We start from the raw sequence: 19,726 nt of genomic DNA, 5'->3' as shown, positions 1-19,726 counted from the left end.
GCCTGTAAGTGCCTCCGGTTGTAGCCGATTAATTCCTGAACTAAAGCAAAGAATGAAGAGAATAATCAAAAATAAAGGGTGAAAAATGGAACGAATTGTCCTGGGGGGGGGGGGGGACCGCGGGGGGGGCTCGAGGCAATGGGGGGGGTGGGGGGCAGGAGGCGATGAGGGGTTGGGGGGGTTGAAGTCGATGGGGGGGTTGGGGGGTTGGAGTCAAGGGGGGTTTGGGGGGGCTGGATTCGAAGGGGGGGTTTGGGGGGGCTCAGTAGCGCCTGCGGGAGCCGGGCCCTCTCTTCCCAAGCAGAGCCCCGGGGGAGCCACACTCGCTATTCCCAAAGCTGGGAATCGTCTGCGTTCAAAAAGCCGTTTCTAAGCACAAGTGTTCACATGGAAGCACAAGATTCCCGATGGACGCACCCCCCCCAGCAATGGTTTTCCAGCTGTGGGTCCCCCCCTTTGGATCCAGCTGTTGGGTTCCCCCCGGACCCAGCTGTGGGTCCTCCCCCGGACCCAGCTGTGGATCCCCCCTGGACCCAGCTGTTGGTCCCCCCAGATCCAGCTGTGGATCCCCATGGATCCAGCTGTGGGTTCCCCATGGATCCAGCTGTTGGATCCCCCCCGGATCCAGCTGTGGGTCCCCCCCTCCCCCGCCGCGCTCCCCGCCCTGGGCCTTTGGCCTCAGCAGCCAATCACCGCCGGTCTTTCGGGGGGCGGAGCCGCTCTCGGCGCCACGCCCATAGGGCGAAGGCGTGTGGGCGCGGCGACGCCGGGCCAATGGCAGCGCGCGTCTCTCGGGCCCAATAGGAAGCGGCCGCTCTACGGGGTGGAGCGGGTCGGAGCGGCGGCCGAGCGGAGGGAGCGGGGCCCGGTACGATGGGGGGATATCGCGATATGTGGGGCTGGGGGGGGGGGGGGGGGGTATCGGGATATGTGGGGCGGGGGGCGGGGTGTGGGTCGGGGATATGTGGGGCTGGGAGGTGGGGGTTGGGATATGTGGGGCTGGGGGGGGTTGTATCGCGGTATGTGGGGCCGGGTGGGGGTATTGGGATATGTGGGGCTCAGGGGTGCGGGTTGTATCGGGATATGTGGGTCTGGGAGGTGTGGGTTGGGATATGTGGGGCCGGGGGGAGTATTGGGATATGTGGGGCTGGGAGGTGGGGGTTGGGATATGTGGGGCTGGGGGTTGTATCGAGATATGTGGGGCCGGGGGGAGCATTGGGATATGTGGGGCCGCAGGGAGGGTATCGGGATATGCGGGGCTGGGGGTTGTATCGGCATATGTGGGGCTGGGGGGGAGGTTGGGATATGTGGGCCCAGGGGGAGGGTATCGGGATATGCGGGGCCCCATCTGGGGCTGCTGATGGGTCATTTCTGCTCCCTCCAGGTGGGAACAGCCCCTTCCCGCTTGGCTCCGGGCACCGAGTGATGCTTCAGCTGCCACCGAGGTGCGTGGCCATGGGGGGGGGCCCAGTTCCCAACTGGGATGTACTGGTTGGTGCCTGGATTGATGGATTCCCTGTGGCGTTCCCGCCTGGATCAGGAGCAGGGCTTGTCCCCCTGAGCACTGGGAACCTCATCACTCTAGGGCAGGATGGAGCCAGGAGCGGCTGCGCTCTGCTTCCAGGGGATGGGATAGCGGGATCACGGGATCATGGGCTCGAGCTGTTCCAGGGGAGGTTTAGATGGAGCTCGGGATGGATTTATCCACCCCAAGGGTGCTCCCGTTGGAAGCAGGGCGCTGCCGGAGCCGCCATCCCTGGAAGCATCCCCAGCCCGGGGTTGGATGGGCTGGAGCTACGGCTTTCCCTGAGTGCTTCCCTGCGCCCACATTCCCTGTTTCCCCCCGCAGCCATGGCTCTGTGCCAGTGCGCTGTGAAGCACAGCGACTCGGACCCCGACGGCTGCTGCTTCCCACCGAGTGGCGGCGTGAAGGTTTTCCTGCACTGGAGCGGGCAGGAAGAGCGGGAATGCTGCCACACGTACAGCCAGGGCACGCTCAGCGCCGAGGACATCTGCATCGACCTGGCGCGCAGGATCGGTGAGCCCATGGCCCAGGAATTCCCACCCTCTGGCATCGCCCTGGGGTGACGTCAGCGATGTCGGGGGCAGTTGGATTTCCTTGCTCTAGGGGGGTGTTTTCCCGCTGGATGGGGGTTGTTCCGGGCTCGGGGGCTCCTTAGGGAAGTCCCATTCCCTCTTCCAGGCATCACGCCGCTGTGCTACAGCCTCTTCGCCCTCTATGACACCCAGAGCCGAGTGTGGCTCCCACCCAACCACCTCTTCCACATTGGCAAAGACACCAACCTCAACCTGCTTTTCCGCATGAGGTGAGGCCAGTTCCCTGCTCCGGGCTTCCCCGCTCCCAGCTTTCCCTCGGGATTCCTCCCTTGGAATTGGCCGGGCGCAGGGAGCGCAGCGGCGTGGATGGGGCAGGTTGAAATCCGCCTCAGGAAGGATTCCATGGGGAAGAGGAGGTGTTTGGAGCTCCTCCAGAGGACAATGATCCCTCTGGAATGGCCACGGGCTGAGGGATGGGATTCTCCCCCCACACCAGCGGAGGCCCCGGAGCCGCTCCAAGGGCTGGGCTTAGATGGGACCTGAGGAGGAAGCTCTTCCCTGTGGGACACTGGGATGGGTTGAAGGGAGCAGCTTTGGCTGCCCCATCCCTCAGAGCACCCTGCTTTAGGGTGAAGCTTCCCTGCCCATTCCAGAGGCTTGGAATCGGAGGCGGTGCCTTGGTGCCGAGCCGGGCTGGGCCTCAGCGCGTCGGCCGAGGCTGGGCTCGGTCGTGGGGGCCTCAGGAGAGCTCCGCTCCCTCCCCTGCCCCTCCAGGTACTACTTTCGGAACTGGCACGGGCTGAACGAGAAGGACCCGGCTGTTTACCGCCACGGCCCGCGCCAGAGCGACGCTCCCGACGAGAGGCCCCCGGGAGGAGCTCTCCTCGACAGAGCATCCTTCGAGTACCTCTTCGAGCAGGTGCCGAACGCCGCCGTGGGTCAGGGCTGCAGCTCTGGGGCGTCCTCGAGCTGCTGGTGGGGGGGCTTCGTGCAGCCCCTTGGCTGAGGTTAAAAGGCAAGAAGCAGCGTTCCAAGGCTTTGCTTTTCCCTTTTTCGTTCTCCTTGGAATAGGGGAAATACGAGTTCATCAACGACGTGGCCTCTTTGAGAGACTTCCAGAGCGAGCAGGAGATCCAGAGGTTCAAGAACGAGAGCCTGGGCATGGCCGTGCTGCACCTCTCCCACATCGCCATCAGGAAAGGCATCTCCCTTGAGGAAGTAGCCAGGAAATACAGGTGATTCCTCAGGATCTGCTCCCGCCTTCCCACCCTTGGTCCTCCTGGCCGGGGCTGGTTGAGGTCATGGGCACCTTGAGGGCTTGCTGAGCGCTTGTTCCTGCATCAAATCCCAGCCTGGGTTGGGTTGGAAGAGACCATAAAGCTCATCTGGTTCCATGGATGAGATCCACGGGCAGGGACCTTGCACTGGTTGCTCCCAGCCCTGTCCTTGAGCCCTGCCAGGGATGGAGCAGCCAAACCTGCTCCCTTCAACCCATCCCGGCGTCCCACCACCCTCATGGGGAGAACTTCCTCCTACGATCCCATCTAAACCCAGCCCTTGGAGCAGCTCCGGGGCCTCCTCTGGGCTTGTTCCAGCAGCTCCACGTCCCTCTTGTGCCCTCCGGTGCTGGAGAATCCCATCCCTCATCCCGTGGCCATTCCAGAGGGCTCAGAGGGGCCGTTGTCCTCCGGAGGAGCTCCGAACACCTCCTCTTCCTCATGGAACCCTGTAGTGAAGCGTTTCCCTTCCCTCCCCAGTTTCAAGGAGTGCATCCCACGTTCCTTCTGCCGCCAGATCCAGCAGAACAACTTCCTGACCAAATTCCGCATGAGGAACGTCTTCAGGAGGTTCCTGCAGCGCTTCCAGAGGCACACGGTGAGCAGCGGGAAGCTCACGGCGCAGGACATCATGTACAAGTACTTGGCCACCCTGGAGCACCTGGCTCCTCGCTTCGGGAGCGAGCTCTTCCCGGTGCTTTCCTTGGATACCTCCTGCGAGGGGGAGAAGGTGCAGCTCAACGGGACGCATCCGGAGCACCCGTTGCTCCCTAAGGAGCGGCCGGTCACCCATGAGGTCCTCATCACCGGCACAAGCGGGATCCAGTGGCGGGCAGTGCCCGTGGAGGTGGGTTAGTGCTTGTGCTTCCCGTCCCCATCCCAATCCCATCCCGCACTGGCTCCTTCTTCACTTGTGCTCCAGTTTCTTCCCCGTTTATCCCACTTTGCCCCGATTCCCAGCGGTAGGAAGAGCTGGAATTGATGCCTTCACATCTCTCCCTCTGCAGAACACGGAGACCTTCTCCCATCGGGGCTATTTTGGGAGGAAGACCCGGAACAAGGAGCTGGAGGCCAAGGGACCGGCTCCGGAGCGGAGCGATCCGAAATGGGCCCATTTCTGTGACTTCCAGGAGGTCACCCACATCGTGGTCAGGGAGTGCAGGGTCAGCATCCACCGGCAGGACAACAAGTGCCTGGTGAGTGGAGCTTGGGCCCTCCCAACCATCTCCACGCTCACACTCCAGAGATTGGGAAGAACAAGGATCTTGTCGAGGTTGACGCCAACGAGTGGGAATTTCTCTCATGGAAGCCATGGAATGGGGTGGGAAGGAGCTGGAGATCAGCCACTTCCAACCCTCTGCCGTGGGCAGGGACACCTCTCACGAGACCATGTCACCCAAGGCTCTGTTTTGAGCACTGCCAGGGATGGAGCATCCAAACCTGCTCCCTTCAACCCATCCCAGTGTCCCAGCACCCTCCTGGGGAAGAGCTTCCTTGTCTCCAACCCGAACTTCCCGCTCCAGTTTGAACCCATCACTGGGGAAGGTCCCTCCCCACATCCCTGCAGCCCCCTTCCTGGCTGGAAGCTGCTCTTAGGGTTCCGCTCCTCGTCAAGGTTGATGCTGTTTGGTGCAGGGTTTGGGTTCTTCGGTGCCTGCTCACCCTGCTTGTCCTCCCTCTTCCCAGGATGTGGTTCTTCCATGCCCTGGGAATGCTCTCTCCTTGGTCTCCCTGGTGGACGGCTACTTCCGCCTCACGGCTGACTCCAGCCACTACCTGTGTCACCAAGTGGCACCACCACGGCTCGTCATGAGCATCCTGAACGGCATCCACGGGCCCATGCAGTACGTGGCTTCTTCCTGACGTCGAGGAGGGCACGTGCCATGGATCTGGGGGGCTCATCCCGCGCCATTCCCCTTTTCCTGCTGCCAGGGAGGAGTTTGTCTTGGCCAAGCTGCGCCGGGAGGAGGAGGAAGGGCTCTACATCATCCGCTGGAGCGTGCTGGACTTCAACAGGATGATCCTCTCGGTGGTCAAACGGGGCCAAGGGCAGGTAGGGCACAGCATTCCTGGGAATGGCGAGCTCTGGGATGCGCTCATTCGGGAAGAGCCGTCGGCTTCTCGGCTCTTGGGGAGCTGCTGCACCCATCCTGCTCCTGTCCTTGCCAGGCTCCTGGGGCGCAGGGAAGCCTCAAGTACAGACAGTTCCGCATCCAGAAGAAAGGCGATTCCTTCGTGCTGGAAGGCTGGGAGCGGGAGTTTCCCACTTTGCGGGAGCTCCTGGATGTGCTCAAGGGCTGCACGCTCAAGTCTGGCAATGAGAGCTTCACGGTGAAGAGGTGCTGCCCCCCCAAAGCAGGAGGTACAGGAGGAGGGAGCATCATTCCAGATGTCCCATTGGAATGGGGGCAGCCAGTGGGTCCCGGAGCATCGGGATGAGCCTCTTCCCTCCTCTGGCAGAGATCTCGGACCTGCTCATCAGCAGGAAGGTGAAGGACAGCACGAAGCAGATCCTCAACCTGACCCAGCTCAGCTTCCACCAGATCCGCAAAACAGAGATCACTCAGGTCGTGGCTCTGCCGTGCAGGGATCTGGGGAAGGGGGGTGGGATCTGCCTGGAGGATCCCTATCCCAATCCAATGGGATGCTGCCACTGCCCCTTCGGCTTGGGTGGGTTTAGTCCTGCCCTCTGCAAGGAGAAGGGGGAGCAAAGGTTCTTCCCCTGGTGCCACCAAAGGAGGGCTTTGGGGTGGCTGGAGAAGGAGCAGCAAAGGCAGCACCGGGAGCAGCTGAAGGTGGTTGGTGAAGCTGGGTTTTAGCAGCAAGGGTGGAGGCCACGAAGGAGAATGGAGCTGGAACGGAGCTGGAGCTGATGGAGAGGGACACCAAAACCATGGGGAGCTGCCCAGGGAGCTGGGAATGGGCTGGATTGGAACCAACCCCCTTCTGTGTCCCTGCAGAGAGCCCACTTGGGCCAAGGCACCCGCACCAACATCTACGATGGGGTCCTGAGCATCAGCGCGGCCCCCGAGGACGAGGCCGAGTACTTCTCCACCGAGCAGAACAACAACAGTCGGGAGATGCACGTGGTGCTCAAGGTCCTGGACCCCAGCCACAGGGACATCGCCCTGGTGAGCCCAGCCCGGCGTGGGGAGAGGGGCTTTGGGCGAGGGATGGAGGGACAGGACAAGGGGAATGGCTTGAACCCGCCCCAGGGAAGGTGGAGATGGGGTCTTGGGAAGCTCTTCCTTGTGAGCCTGGTGGGACACGGGAATGAGTTGAATGGAGAAGGTTGGGATGAACCATCCAGGTCAGAGCAACCTGCTCTAGTGGAAGGTGTCCCTGTCCGTGGATCCAGGAAGGGGATGAGCTTTAAGGTCCCTTCCAGCGTAGGCAAAGCTGTTCCATGGGCGCTCCGTGCCACTGTCCCTCCTGTCCCCGCAGGCGTTCTTCGAGACCGCCAGCCTCATGAGCCAAGTGTCCCACGTGCACTTGGCTTTCGTGCACGGTGTCTGCGTGCGGGGCTCCGAGAGTAAGCCTGTGGCTCTTCCCAGCCCTTCCCAGCCCTTCCCAGCCTCCGTCCCTCTGCCAGCACAGCGGGACAATGCCTCCCTGTTCCCAGATATCATGGTGGAGGAGTTTGTGGAACACGGGCCCCTGGATGTGCTGCTGAGGAAGGAGAAAGGCCGGGTCAGCGTGGGCTGGAAGATCACCGTGGCCAAGCAGTTGGCCAGTGCCTTGAGCTACCTGGTAACGTAGCTTTGGGAAGAGGGGGGGTTTCCAGCAGGGAATGGGGATGGAATCACCTCCAAGCACGGGTTGTGCCCCTGGGACTCGGGAATGATGTGCCCGGTGTCTTCAGCACTGCTGTGCCTTGCCTGTGCTTCCCCAAGCCCGTCCTGGCCAGGGAATCTTCCCCCTCCTTTCATTCCCTGCCTCAGGTTTGGCTTTGTGCAAAGGGATAAGGAGGAGGTGACACAGGTAACGGGATCCTGCAGCATTTCCTTTGGGATCTCTCCTTGTTCCAAAGCGTATTTCTCCCAAAGGAAGCTCCACAAGGCCCAGTGCAAGGTCCTGCCTCTGGCTTAGGGCAATCCCAAGCGGAGCATCGTGCTCTAGTGGAAGGGGTCCCTCCCCGTGCCTCGGAATTGGATGAGCTTTGAGGTCCCTTCCATCCCATTCTGTGATTCCATGATTCTCCCAACAGGAGGACAAGAACCTGGTGCATGGCAACGTGTGTGCCAAGAACATCCTGCTGGCCAGGAAGGGGCTGGAGGAGGGAGCTGTGCCCTTCGTGAAGCTCAGCGATCCCGGCCTCAGCTTCGCCGTGCTCTCCCGGGAAGGTATTGGGTTCTTCCATGCTCAAAGAGAGCTGGAATTCCAGGTGGATTTTCCCCCCTTCCCACAACCCCAGTAGCTGCTCAGTGGGGAATGGTGCTGGAACGTTCTGGCGACGTCTTCCCTGCTTCCCAACCTCTGGTTGATGGGATTTGCGGCCTCTGGAACTCAGTCCCACAGAGCGGACGCGCTGCGGGAAGCTTTTCCCCTGCTCCCTGTTCTTCCCAGCTGGATGCTCAGCATCCCTTTCCTTTGCCTTCCCTCTCCCGAAGAGCGCGTGGACCGGATCCCCTGGATCGCTCCGGAATGCGTTTGGGATGTGGGAAACCTCAGCACAGCCGCCGATAAATGGAGCTTTGGCACCACCTTGCTGGAAATCTGCTTCGATGCCGACGTCCCGCTTAAGGAGCGCGCCCCTTCCGAGGTGCTGAGCCTGCTCCGCACCCATAATCCCGGCCCTTCCGTACCGGGATGGCTCCGGCTCCCTTTGCAGACGGTGCTTTCCCTTCCTTTTCTCCTTAGAAAGAGCGTTTCTATGAGAAGAGGCATCGTCTTCCCGAGCCTTCCTGCAGGGAATTGGCCACCCTCATCTGTCAGTGCCTGAACTACAGCCCCGGGGAGCGACCGTCCTTCCGGACCATCCTGCGGGATCTCACCCAGCTCCAGCCGCACGGTGAGGCTCCCGGGAAGGGAATGGCCCTCCTGGGTCCCCCCGTCCCTGCATGGGATGGGGAGACCTGGTTGGAGCGGGTAGGAAGTGGGGGGGGGAAGAGGAAAGAAAAGGGGAAAAGAGGAGAAAAGAGATGGAAAAAGGGGGGGAAAAAGGGAAAGTAAAAGGAAAACTCTGGGAAAAGGGGGGAAATAAGGGAAAAAAGGCAAAAAGTCCAACATGGGGAAGGGGATAAAGGGACAGAAGGGGGCTGAGGAGCAGCTCCCCCCTCACCTCCTCTTCCCTCATTCCCAGCCCTTGTGGATGTCACCGCGGTGAATCCCGACTTCCCAGTGTCGGATCCCACTGTTTTCCAGAAGCGTTACCTGAAGAAGATCCGGGAGCTGGGGGAGGTACGTGCCTCTTCCCCCCCATTCCAGGAACACGGATTTGGGTTGGGGGGGGTGGAGGGGATGGTCTTTGCCAACCCCCAGATTTGAAGTGGAATTCAAGATCCCCAAAGGGAATGATGGGATAAATCCCTCAGGGATCAGCCCCGCCTCAGCTGGGCCCAGGGGGATGTTGCCCTGCTTGTAGGTTTCATTCCAGCCTCTTCCCAACCTGCTTCCCAATGAATCCACATTGGATGGATCCAGCCTGATTCCCAATGAGTCCGCATTGGACAGATCCAGCCACTTTCCAATGTGATTCCCAATGAATCCGCATTGGATGGATCCAACCTGATTCCCAATGAATCCGCATTGGATGGATCCAGCCTCTTCCCAACCTGATTCCCAATGAATCCAGCCTCTTCCCAACCTGCTTCCCAATGAATCCACATTGGATGGATCCAGCCTCTTCCCGACCTGATTCCCAATGAATCCGCCTTGGATGGATCCAGCCTCTTCCCAATGTGATTCCAAATGAATCCACATTGGATGGATCCAGCCTGATTCCCAATGAATCTGTATTGGATGGATCCAGCCTCTTCTCAACTTGATTCCCAATTCACATTGGATGGATCCAGCCTCTTCCCAACCTGATTCCCAATGAATCCATATTGGATGAATCCAACCCGATTCCCAATGAATCTGTATTGGATGGATCCAGCCTCTTCCCAACCTGATTCCCAATGAATCTGCATTGGACGGATCCAGCCTCTTCCCAATGTGATTTCAAATGAATCCATATTGGATGGATCCAGCCTGATTCCCAATGAATCTGTATTGGATGGATCCAGCCTCTTTCCAACCTGATTCCCAATTCACATTGGATGGATCCAGCCTTTTCCCAACCTGATTCCCAATGTATCTGTATTGGATGGATCCAGCCTCTTCCCAATGTGATTCTCAATGAATCCACATTGGACGGATCCAACCTGATTCCCAATGAATCCGCACTGGATGGATCCAGCCTGATTCCCAATGAATCCATATTGGACGGATCCAGCCTCTTCCCAATGTGATTCCCGATGGATCCAGCCTGATTCCCAATGAATCCACATTGGATGGATCCAGCCTGATTCCCAATGAATCCGCACTGGATGGATCCAGCCTGATTCCCAATGAATCCATATTGGACGGATCCAGCCTCTTCCCAATGTGATTCCCAATGAATCCACATTAGATGGATCCAGCCTGATTCCCAATGAATCCGCACTGGACGGATCCAGCCTCTTCCCACCGAACCCCCCCGGATAAAGGGCACACCCCCTTTGGGCCCCCTTTTCCCCGCGGCCTCTCCGCTCGCTCCTCGCTCCAGAGCGGCGGCTCCCGGCGCGGGGAAGCCGGGAACGCTTTTCCCTTGGGATACGGAACGCGATGGCTCCTCCCCCCCAGGGCCACTTCGGGAAGGTGAGTCTCTACTGCTACGACCCCACCAACGACGGCACCGGGGAGATGGTGGCCGTGAAGTCCCTGAAGGCCGGCTGCAGCCAGCAGCTCCTCGCCAGCTGGAAGAGGGAGATCCAGATCCTCAAGACCCTCTATCACGAGAACATCGTCAAGTACAAGGGGTGCTGCAGCGAGCAGGGTGGGCGCCCATGGGGGGGCGCGTGTGGGGCTGGCCGTCACCCCGTATAGGGTGAGAAATGGGGGGCTGGAGAGGAGGAGCTGCGCGGGGACCTCAGAGCAGCCGCCGGGGCCTGCGGGGGCTCTGAGGGTGCTGGGAGGGACCTGCAGCAGTGGGGGGACAAGGGGTGATGGGTTTGAACTGGAGCCCATCCGTGCAGGTTGGATCCAGGGACATTTTTCCCCGGGAGGGTGCTGGGACACTGGGATGGGTTGAAGGGAGCAGATTTGGATGCCCCATCCCTTGGAGCAACCTGGTTTAGTGGGAGGCATCCCTGCCCTCGGCAACTGGATGAGCTTCAAGTCCCTTCCAACCCATCCCATGATTGTCCGAGCCCTTCAAACCCCAGTTCCCAAATTGGTTTTGGGTGGTTGGCAGCGCTTCCTGATGGGAATTTGCTGCCTTCTTCCCTGGATTCCATCCTGCAGGGGAGAAGATCGTGCAGCTCATCATGGAATACGTGCCCTTGGGCAGCCTCCGGGACTACCTGCCCAAGCACAACGTCAGCCTGGCGCACATCCTGCTCTTTGCCCAGCAGATCTGCGAGGTGAAGCCTCCTCCTTCCCCGCCTCCATCCCTAAAAACCCCCCTTTCCCAACGGCTCTGACCCCCCCCCTTATCCCCTCCTTAGGGCATGGCCTACCTGCACTCCCTGCACTACATCCATAGGGATTTGGCCGCCCGGAACGTGCTGCTGGAGAATGAGCACGTGGTGAAGATCGGAGACTTCGGCTTGGCCAAAGCCATCCCTGAGGGCCACGACTATTACCGGGTGCGGGAGGATGGGGACAGCCCTGTCTTCTGGTGAGTGCCCCCCGGGGTGCGGGGGGGACACACACGCACATATGGGGGCACCCCAGGGCTGTGCTGGGTGCTCATGGGCGGCCCCGTGCGCCCCAGGTACGCCGTGGAGTGCCTCAAGGAGTGTAAGTTCTACTACGCCTCCGACGTGTGGTCCTTCGGGGTGACGCTCTACGAGCTGCTGACGCGGTGCGAGACAGGGCAGAGCCCTCCCGTGGTGAGCGCCGGTGGAGGCGGCGGGATCGGGATCGGGGGCGGGATCGGGATCGGGAGCAGGGGGGTCACTGGCTCCTGCTTTGCCTCCCCCCCCCCACACACCCCAATGCAGAAGTTCCTGGAGCTGATCGGGGCCACGCAGGGGCAGATGACGGTGCTGAGGCTCATCGAGGTGCTGGAGCGCGGCCGGCGCCTGCCCAGCCCCAGGGACTGCCCGGCCGAGGTGATGCGGCGGCCGCATGGGTGGCCGTGGGTGTATGGGTGGCCATGGGTGTATGGGTGTGTGTGTCTGTGTCTGTCTGTGTGTGTGTGTGTGTCTGTGTGTGTGTGTCTGTGTGTGTCTGTGTCTGTGTGTGTGTGTGTGTCTGTGACCGTGTCTGTGTGCGTGTGTCTGTCTGTGTCCGTGACTGTGTGTGTGTGACCATGTCCGTGTGTGTGTGTCTGTGACCGTGTCTGTGTCTGTGTGTCCATGTGTCTGTGTGTGTCTGTCTCTGTGTGTGTGTCCATGTGTGTCTGTGTCAGTGTGTCTGGTTTGTGTGTGTGTCCATCCCTGTGTGTCTGTGACCATGTGTGTGTCCGTGACTGTGTCTATGTCTGTCTGTGTGTCCGTGGGTATCTGTGTCTGTGTGTCTGTGTGTGTCAGTGTGTCTGTGACCATGTGTCTGTGACCATGTCTGTGTGTCCGTGTGTGTCTGTGTGTGTCAGTGTGTCTGTGACCATGTGTCTGTGACCATGTCTGTGTGTCCGTGTGTGTCTGTGTGTCTGTGCGTGTGTCAGTGTGTCTGTGTCTCCGTATGTGTCTGTGTCCATCCTTGTGTCTCTGTGTCTGTGTGTGTCTGTGCATGTGTCTGTGGCCATGTGTGTGTCTGTGTGTATCCATGTGTGTCTGTCCATGTGTGTCTGTGACCATATGTCTGTGTGTGTCCATGTGTGTCCGTGTGTCCATGTGTCCCTGGCTGTGTCTGTGTCATCCTGGGCTGTGCTGGGCCCCAGGGACAGGGGGAAATGGGGAGGAACAGGGAGAGTGGAGCCGGGGAAGGGGAAAAGTGGGAAAAGAGGGAAAGGGGGGGGAAGAAAAGAGGGAAAAGGGGGGAAAAAAGTGGGAAAAGAGGGAAAAGGAGGGAAAGAAAAGAGGGAAAAGGGGAAGAAAAGGTGAAAAGAGGGAAAAGGAAGAAGAAAAGAGGGATAAGGAGGGAAAGAAAAGAGGGAAAAGGGGAAGAAAAGGTGAAAAGAGGGAAAAGGAGGAAGAAAAGGGAAAAGGGGGAAAAAAGTGGGAAAAGGGGGGGGAAGTGGGAAAAGAGGGAAAAGGGTGGAAGAAAAGAGGGAAAAGGGGGGAAGAAAAGGGGAAAAGGGGAGACAAAGGGGGAAAGGGGAGAGGAGCGGGAATGGGGTGGGAAGGGGGATGCTGCTCCCACCCCAGTCCCATCCCGCCCCATTCCTGCCCCAGCTCTACCGGCTGCTGCGGAGCTGTTGGGAAGCGGAGGCCTCGTTCCGCCCGGCATTCCAGAACCTCGTGCCTGTGCTCCGGAGCTTCCAGGAGAAGTACCGGGCTCAGGCCCCCTCTGTCTTCAGCCTCTGCTGATGGGGGGGGGACACACACAATGGGGACCCCCCCTTTGCGCCCCATAGCACCGCATTGGGGGGGGTCCCTGGATCCTGATGCTGCCATTCCCGGTATTCCCGGTGCCGGGATGAGGCCAAACACTGTGAATGAGACTGTGGGGAAAGGGGGGTGGGATGTGCCTATGGGGGGGCTGGATCTCCCCCCCCCCCGCCAATTTGGGGGCCCCCTCCCCAATGAATGGGGCTTCAGCAACAGGACTGTGGCACTTTATTGGGGGGGGGCGCTGCTCTATGGCCCCCCCCCTTATTTGTTGCCCCCCCCGGATTAGGGGGGGGGGTTATGGGGTGGGGGGGTCCCCCTTTACCCCCCCTCAGGGGGTAGTGACCCCCAATAAAGGATGTAATGGCCCCAACCAGCTCCTCTGTGGCCTGTTGGGGGGTCACGGGGGCCTATAGGGTGGGAGGGGGGGCTCGAGGGCCCTATGGGGGGATCAGGGACCCCTATAGGGGATGTTGGGGTGTTTCTATAGGGGGCCATAGAGCCCTATAGGGCCTGGGGGGGATCAAGGACCCCTATAGGGGATGTGTGGGTGTTTCTATAGGGGGCCATAGAGCCCTATAGGGCCGCAAGGTTGGGGGGGGCCTTTGAGACTCATCCAATCAGAGCGCGGTAGTCGCAGGGCTCGCCGTCCTCTGTCCAATCAGAAGGCGGAACGCTAAATAAAGCCCTTTTCCATCCAATACCCAGCACCGTTGCTCCGGGCTTGGTTTTTTTCGCTCTGCCCAATACCCATCCCGAATACTCCGCTCAGCGGCGGGCGGAACCAATGAGACAGCGCCGTCTTAGCAGCGCTCTGCAGCCAACGGGCGCCCAAGATGGCGGCGGCGTTGTCCGTAACGGCGCCGGGCCCGGAGCTGCCGGTGGCGGCGCTGGGCCGCGGCCGGGCCCCGGAGGAGGAGCTGCCGCCGCTGGACCCGGCCGAGGTGCGGAGCCGCCTGGCCCGCAGCGCCCGCCAGTTCCGCAACCGCCGCAAGGTGCTCATCCGGGGGCTACCGGCCGACGTGAGCAACCAGGTACGGCGGGAACCGCGGCCCGTGGGGGAACCGGAGCCGGCTCCGTCCGTTCCCCCCCCCCCGGTCCATTGGGGCCCGTTTGGGTCCTTCCCCCTTGGGCAGCGCCGGGTCCTCCCGCCGGTCCCGTCCCCTCTCCCCGGTATCCATCGCCCCGAGCGGAGGCGGCGGCAACGAGCGACCGGTTGAAGCGGGAGGAGGAGCCGCTCCTTTAAGGCCCTGGGGTGGCCCTTTGGGGGCTGAGGGGTCCGCTGGGGCTTCGCTGGCGATGGAGCGTTATTCGGGGTGATCCATAGGGATCCATGCTGGGAAGAAGCTGCTTTTCCCTGTGGGTGACTCCGTCCTTTCCCTGCAGGAAGTCCATGACCTGCTCAGCGACTACAAGCTCAAGTATTGCTTCGTGGATAAGTGCAAAGGGACCGGTGAGTATCCTGCTCCTGAGCCCAAATCCAGGGATTTGAGCCCAAATCCCAGGGCCGGGGGATCTCTGCTGAGCCCCCGCACGGACGCTGCGTCCAGCCCTGGGGTCCCAACGTAAGGACACGGAGTGAGGCCAGAGGAGGATGAGCAGGGGCCGGAGCAGCTCCGGGCTGGAGCCAGGCTGGGAACGTTGGGAATGTTCACCCTGGAGACGAGAAGCTGAGCGGAGACCTCCGAGCGGCTGAAGGGGGCTCCAGGGATGTGGGGAGGGACCGTCAGCAGTGACGGGACAAGGGGTGATGGCTTCAAACTGCAGCAGGGAAGTTTGGGTTGGAGGGAAGGAAGCTCTTCCCATCTCCATTCAACCGGGATGGGAGAGGGTTTGGATGCTCCATCCCCGGCAGTGCTCAAGGCAGAGCCTGGGGTGACATGTTCTTATGTGGGGCATCCCTGGGGCAGGAGGAACTGGATGCTCTTAAGCTCCTTCCCAACCATTCCAATGGCTTTTCCCCTCCCGGTGCCACCACCCCCCCTTATCCCACAGCAATTCCCTTTCGGCCCGGCGCCGCCTTTCCTCCCAACGTCCTCTCCTTTTCCCTATGGCTTGGGGGTGCTTCGGTGCCTCAGCCCCAACCTTGCGCTGCTCTTCTCCGCCAGCCTTCGTCACGCTGCTCAACAGGGAGCAGGCGGAATCGGCCATCGCCAAGCTCCACCGGAGCCGCCTGCGGGAGCGGGAGCTCTCGGTGCAGCTCCAGGCCACGGACGCTCTGCTCTGCGTCGCCAACCTGCCGCAGCTCTTCAGCCAGCAGCAGTTCGAGGAGCTCGTCCGCCCTTTCGGCAACTTGGAACGTTGCTTCCTGGTGTACAGCCCCAAAACGGGCCATTCCAAAGGCTACGGCTTCGTGGAATACATGAAGAAGGATTCGGCGGCGCGAGCCAAGCTCGAGCTGCTCGGGAAGCAGCTGGGCACCCGGACTCTCTACGTGCACTGGATGGACGCCAACCACTTGACGTCGGAGCTTCTCCATTCCAAGTGCCTGTGCGTGGATAAGCTGCCCCACAGCTATTCCGACCTGGAAGAGCTGCGCCGCGTCTTCTCTGCCGCCGGCGCTCCCGCTTTCTGCCAGGTGAGCCGGGAATGGGGCCGGGAATGGGGCCGGAATCGGGGCTGCCGCTCACTCCGTGCTGAGCAGCCCGGTGCTGATCCCGCTTTCCCAGCTGGCCTACGGGCAGGACGGGCAGCTCAAGGGCTTTGCGGTGCTGGAATACGAGTCTCCGGAGCTGGCGGAGCTGGTGCAAGAGGCCACGGATGGGTTTCCGCTCGCCGGGAATCACATCCGAGTCTCCTTCTGCGCTCCCGGGCCTCCCGGGCGCAGCATGTTGGCTGCACTGACGGCAGCGCAGGCAATGGTGAGGCTCCTGCCCCCCCCCTGCTTCCTGCCCCTTTCCTTCCTTCCATCCTGCCCCTTTCCTTCCTTCCATCCTGCCCCTTTCCTTCCTTCCTTCCCCGCTTCCTTCCTTCCTTCCCCGCTTCCTTCCTTCCTGCCCCCTTCCTTCCATCCTGCCCCTGCTTCCTGCCCCCCTCTGCTTCCTGCCCCTTTCCTTCCTTCCATCCTGCCCCTTTCCTTCCTTCCTGCCCCCCTTCCTTCCATCCTGCCCCTTTCCTTCCTTCCTTCCTTCCCTCCTTCCTTCCTGCCCCTTTCCTTCCTTCCTTCCCTCCTTCCTTCCATCCTGCCCCTTTCCTTCCTTTGTTCCCCCCTTCCTTCCTCCCTTCGTTCCCCCCTTCCTTCCTTCCTTTGTCCCCCCCTTCCTTCCTTCCTTCGTTCCCCCCTTCCTTCCTTCCTTCGTTCCCCCCTTCCTCCCTTCGTTCCCCCCTTCCTTCCTTCGTTCCCCCCTTCCTTCCTTCCTTCCTGCCCCCTTCCTTCCTTCCTGCCTTCCCCAGTTTCCTTCCCCCCAGCTCCATCCACACGGTGACATGTGCCATTGGCATTCCCGAGGCTGGGATCCAGCAGCTGGCACATTCCCTATGGAGGAGCTCCTGCTTCCGGGCACCTCTGGCATGCCGCCACTCCCGGAACGGGTGCACAAATCCCCCCGTTGCGCTGCCATTCTGGGTGGGAGTGCTGTGGGAATGCTGCAGGAATGCCTGCTCATATTCCCTGTGTATTCCCAAGGCACTGAACCGAGGGAAGGGGCTCCTTCCGGAGCCCAACCTGCTGCAGATCCTGAGCAGCCTGGGCAATCCCGCTTCCCTGCAGCTCCTCCTGGCTCCGCTGCTGCACGCCGGGAAGCAGGGTAAGGCCGAGGCACAGCGGAGCTCTGCTGGCTCGAATCCCCCTTGCGGCACGCAATTCCATGCCTCTGGAATCTCCCCACTGCAGGGATCCTGGGAGCTGCCCCCTTGGTGCCCAACCCAGCGCTCTCCACGCTCCTCCAGCTGGTGCTGCAGCACCAAAGCCAGCAGGTAACCGGGAATGGCACCGGCTCGGGGCATTCCCTGTTTTCCTTCTCATCCCAAAACACAGCGAAGGCGCCGGTGGTGCTCCCGGGAATTCCGGAGCAGCACAAGTGTGATGGGGAATGGGGGGGCTTGGATGGAGAAGGGAAGGCTCAGGGGAGACCTTACCCCTCTCTCACAGGAGGAGGGAGCTGGTCTCTGATCCCAAGGGATGAGACAAGAGCAAAGGGCCTCAAGGGGGGTTTAGATGGATATTGGGAAGAGTTTGTCTGCCTCCAGGGTGGGAACAGGCTGCCCGTGGCATTCCCGATCCATGTGGTGCCAGTGGTGGGGGAGAGCTTGGACTTGCTGCTCTGAAAGCTCGTTCCCAGCCCAGCTCATTCCATGATTCCCAACCGCTGTTCCTGGGATTGGCTGCTCAAGGAGCCGGGCCCTGGCAGCCGCGGCTCTTGCCGAGCTTCCAGCCCGCTTCCCTGAGCCCATCCCGGGTAACTGCCCGTTATCCTTGGCAGAGACCGGGAATCCTGGGGGAGCCGCCGCTGAGCTCCCGGCCCCGCAGCGCCCTGGCTCCGGCTCCGGCGCAGCCCCCGGGGCCCATCCTCCCCGAGCTCCCCGCCGGTAAGAGCGGGATATCCCTTGGGATCGGGCTGGATCCGGGTGCTGTCCCTCTCGGATATCCCTTGGGATCGGGCCGGATCCTGGTCCCATCCCTCCTCTTTCCTTCTCGGGTATCCCTTGGGATTGGGCCGGATCCCGGTGCCATCCCTCCTCTTTCCCTCCCGGGTATCCCTTGGGATCGGGCTGGATCCCGGTGCCATCCCTCCTCTTTCCCTCCCGGGTATCCCTTGGGATTGGGCCGGATCCCGGTGCCATCCCTCCTCTTTCCCTCCCGGGTATCCCTTGGGATCGGGCTGGATCCGGGTGCCATCCCTCCTGGATATCCCTTGGGATCGGGCCGGATCCTGGTCCCATCCCTCCTCTTTCCCTCTCGGGTATCCCTTGGGATCGGGCCGGCTCCCGGTGCCACCCCTCCTCTTCCGCAGGTGCGGACGCGCCGCCGGGCCGGGGCAGCGTTCCCGTTGCTGCTTTCCCGGCTGCGGTGGGGCTGGAGCGGGACGGGGGGCTCCGGGGGCCGCCGCTGCCCCCCCCCGCCGCTGCCCCCCCCCAGGCCCTGCAGGGGCTGCCCCCGGCCCTGCTGGGCTCCGTCCTCGGTGGCCTCCAGAGGCCGAAGCAGAGCGAGAGCGGAGCCGCGGCCCCCCCGGTGAGCAATGGGGGGGGGGGGGGGGGGGGGCTCTATCCTGCTCCAGCAGCGCTTTGGGGGCGCAACCCCCCCCCCAGCACCCATCTGACCCCCCCAAGTGTCCCTCTGCAGGTTTCCCTCCTGGGGGACCCCCCCAAAGACTTCAAGATCCCCCTAAACCCCTACTTGAACCTCCCCAGCTTCCTGCCACCACCCAGCTTAGGAGGTGAGTGCCCCCCCCCCCAATTCCCGACCCCCCCCCCTTATTCCCTTCCCGGGATTTCACCCCTTTTGGGTGGAATTCTGCCCTTTTCCATCATTTTGGGGCCTTTTCCAGGTGGTGCCACCAAAGGCTTGAACCTGAACACGGGGGTTTTGGGAGGCAGCTCCAAGCCCCGGCTCCCGCAGCCCCCCCTGCCTACAGATGCCTTCACCTTCGATTGCCAACCGGTGAGTGGGGGGGGGTGGAATTTGGGGGGGGGGGGGGGCCGCAGAGATACTCCCCCTTTAACCCCCCTTTTCCATCTGGGAAGGATTTGGGATCCCGGATTTACCCCCAGCCGCGGGACCAGGCCGGAGCCATCCTGGGGGGCTTTGGGCACAGCAGGACCAAGGTAATGTGCCCCCCCCAAGCACATTATGGGGGGGGTTAGGAGGGAAATGGGGGGTCCCCACCTTGGTTTAGGGGTTTAATGGGGAATGGGGGGGGTTAGGAGGGAAATGGGGCTATTTAGTAGGGAAATGGGGGGGGGTGGTGGGAAATGGGGGGGGGGCGATGGGAAATGGGGGGGTTTCGTGGGGAATGGGGGGGTTTAGTGGGGGATTGGGGGGGTTAGTGGGGAATGGGGGGGTTTAGTGGGGAATGGGGGGGTTTAGTGGGGGATTGGTGGGGGTAGTGGGAAATGGGGGGGTTTAGTGGGGAAGTGGAGGGTTAGTGGGAAATGGGGGGGTCCCCCCTGCTTTGGGGTCCCCCCTGCTTTGGGGTCCCCGTTCTCACTCGTCGCCCTTCCCCTCCCAGCTCTCCTCCTCCCCAGGGCTGGAGCGTGGGGGGGGCGCCCCCCCCACCCTGCCCCTCTTTTACTCAGGCTCCCCCACTTCCTACTTCACCAGCGGCCTCCAGGCCGGGCTCAAGCAGAGTCACATTAAGGTGAGACCCCCCCTCTTTAAACACCCCCCCCCACAATTCGGGACCCCCCCCATTGCTTACCCCCCCGCCTTGTACCCCTCAGGCCCTCAGGCTGCCTCCAGCCACCTCCACAGACACCGTCCTCCCCTTGGCCCCCCCCAGCCAAGCAAAGGTATGACCCCCCCCCCCCCCCCAAAACCCCCTTCACCACCCCCCCCATAACCCCCTCTATTGACCCCCCCTTCTCTTTGCCTTTCAGAGCCCGGGGGGGGGGCAGAAACGAAGCTTCTCCCAGCTGCTGCCCCCCCTGGAGCCCAGCCCCAAGGGCTGCTATGTGGGGCAGCACTCCCAGGGCCTGGGGGGGCACTATGCTGACTCCTACCTGAAGAGGAAGAGGATATTTTAGCCCCCCCCGTGGCCCCCCCCCCCCATTAAATCC

The 19,726-nt window shown here is 61.7% G+C and overlaps 2 protein-coding genes across 4 annotated transcripts; both read left to right on the top strand.

The window, feature by feature from the left end:
- The first annotated feature begins 414 nt into the window (after nucleotides 1-414).
- On the top strand, nucleotides 415-19,726 carry RAVER1 (ribonucleoprotein, PTB binding 1). The gene is made up of 15 exons (XM_030475265.1): nucleotides 415-431; nucleotides 13,302-14,046; nucleotides 14,399-14,465; nucleotides 15,121-15,590; nucleotides 15,682-15,873; nucleotides 16,638-16,758; nucleotides 16,845-16,927; nucleotides 17,434-17,539; nucleotides 17,965-18,182; nucleotides 18,294-18,387; nucleotides 18,499-18,611; nucleotides 18,695-18,775; nucleotides 19,180-19,308; nucleotides 19,391-19,459; nucleotides 19,547-19,726. Exons 2-15 carry the CDS (start codon nucleotides 13,849-13,851, stop codon nucleotides 19,691-19,693), a joined length of 2,088 nt encoding a protein of 695 aa, XP_030331125.1. The 5' UTR covers nucleotides 415-431; nucleotides 13,302-13,848; the 3' UTR covers nucleotides 19,694-19,726.
- TYK2 (tyrosine kinase 2) lies at nucleotides 814-13,713 on the top strand. Of its 3 annotated transcripts, XM_030475261.1 has the most exons (25): nucleotides 814-868; nucleotides 1,385-1,445; nucleotides 1,850-2,038; nucleotides 2,204-2,327; nucleotides 2,833-2,977; nucleotides 3,130-3,293; nucleotides 3,816-4,182; nucleotides 4,343-4,531; nucleotides 5,022-5,179; nucleotides 5,268-5,388; nucleotides 5,505-5,697; nucleotides 5,796-5,902; nucleotides 6,296-6,466; nucleotides 6,780-6,867; nucleotides 6,958-7,085; nucleotides 7,543-7,678; nucleotides 7,946-8,097; nucleotides 8,196-8,346; nucleotides 8,638-8,735; nucleotides 10,161-10,353; nucleotides 10,821-10,939; nucleotides 11,024-11,196; nucleotides 11,293-11,410; nucleotides 11,522-11,632; nucleotides 12,857-13,713. In XM_030475261.1, the coding sequence occupies exons 3-25, from the start codon at nucleotides 1,852-1,854 to the stop codon at nucleotides 12,989-12,991; spliced, it is 3,528 nt and encodes a 1,175-aa protein (XP_030331121.1). In that variant the 5' UTR covers nucleotides 814-868; nucleotides 1,385-1,445; nucleotides 1,850-1,851; the 3' UTR covers nucleotides 12,992-13,713. The 3 variants fall into 3 exon arrangements, with proteins under 3 accessions (XP_030331121.1, XP_030331122.1, XP_030331123.1); XM_030475262.1 differs by lacking the exons at nucleotides 11,293-11,410; nucleotides 11,522-11,632; nucleotides 12,857-13,713 and having other exon boundaries at nucleotides 11,062-11,190; XM_030475263.1 differs by lacking the exons at nucleotides 814-868; nucleotides 1,385-1,445; nucleotides 1,850-2,038; nucleotides 2,204-2,327; nucleotides 2,833-2,977 and having other exon boundaries at nucleotides 3,205-3,293; nucleotides 3,853-4,182.

This window comes from Strigops habroptila, unplaced genomic scaffold (assembly GCF_004027225.2).
Source record: "Strigops habroptila isolate Jane unplaced genomic scaffold, bStrHab1.2.pri NW_022045634.1_ctg1, whole genome shotgun sequence".
In the NCBI taxonomy this organism is placed as follows: Eukaryota; Metazoa; Chordata; class Aves; order Psittaciformes; family Psittacidae; genus Strigops; species Strigops habroptila.
Note: the sequence above shows the minus strand (reverse complement) of the source record. Positions and strands in the feature narration are given on the sequence as shown.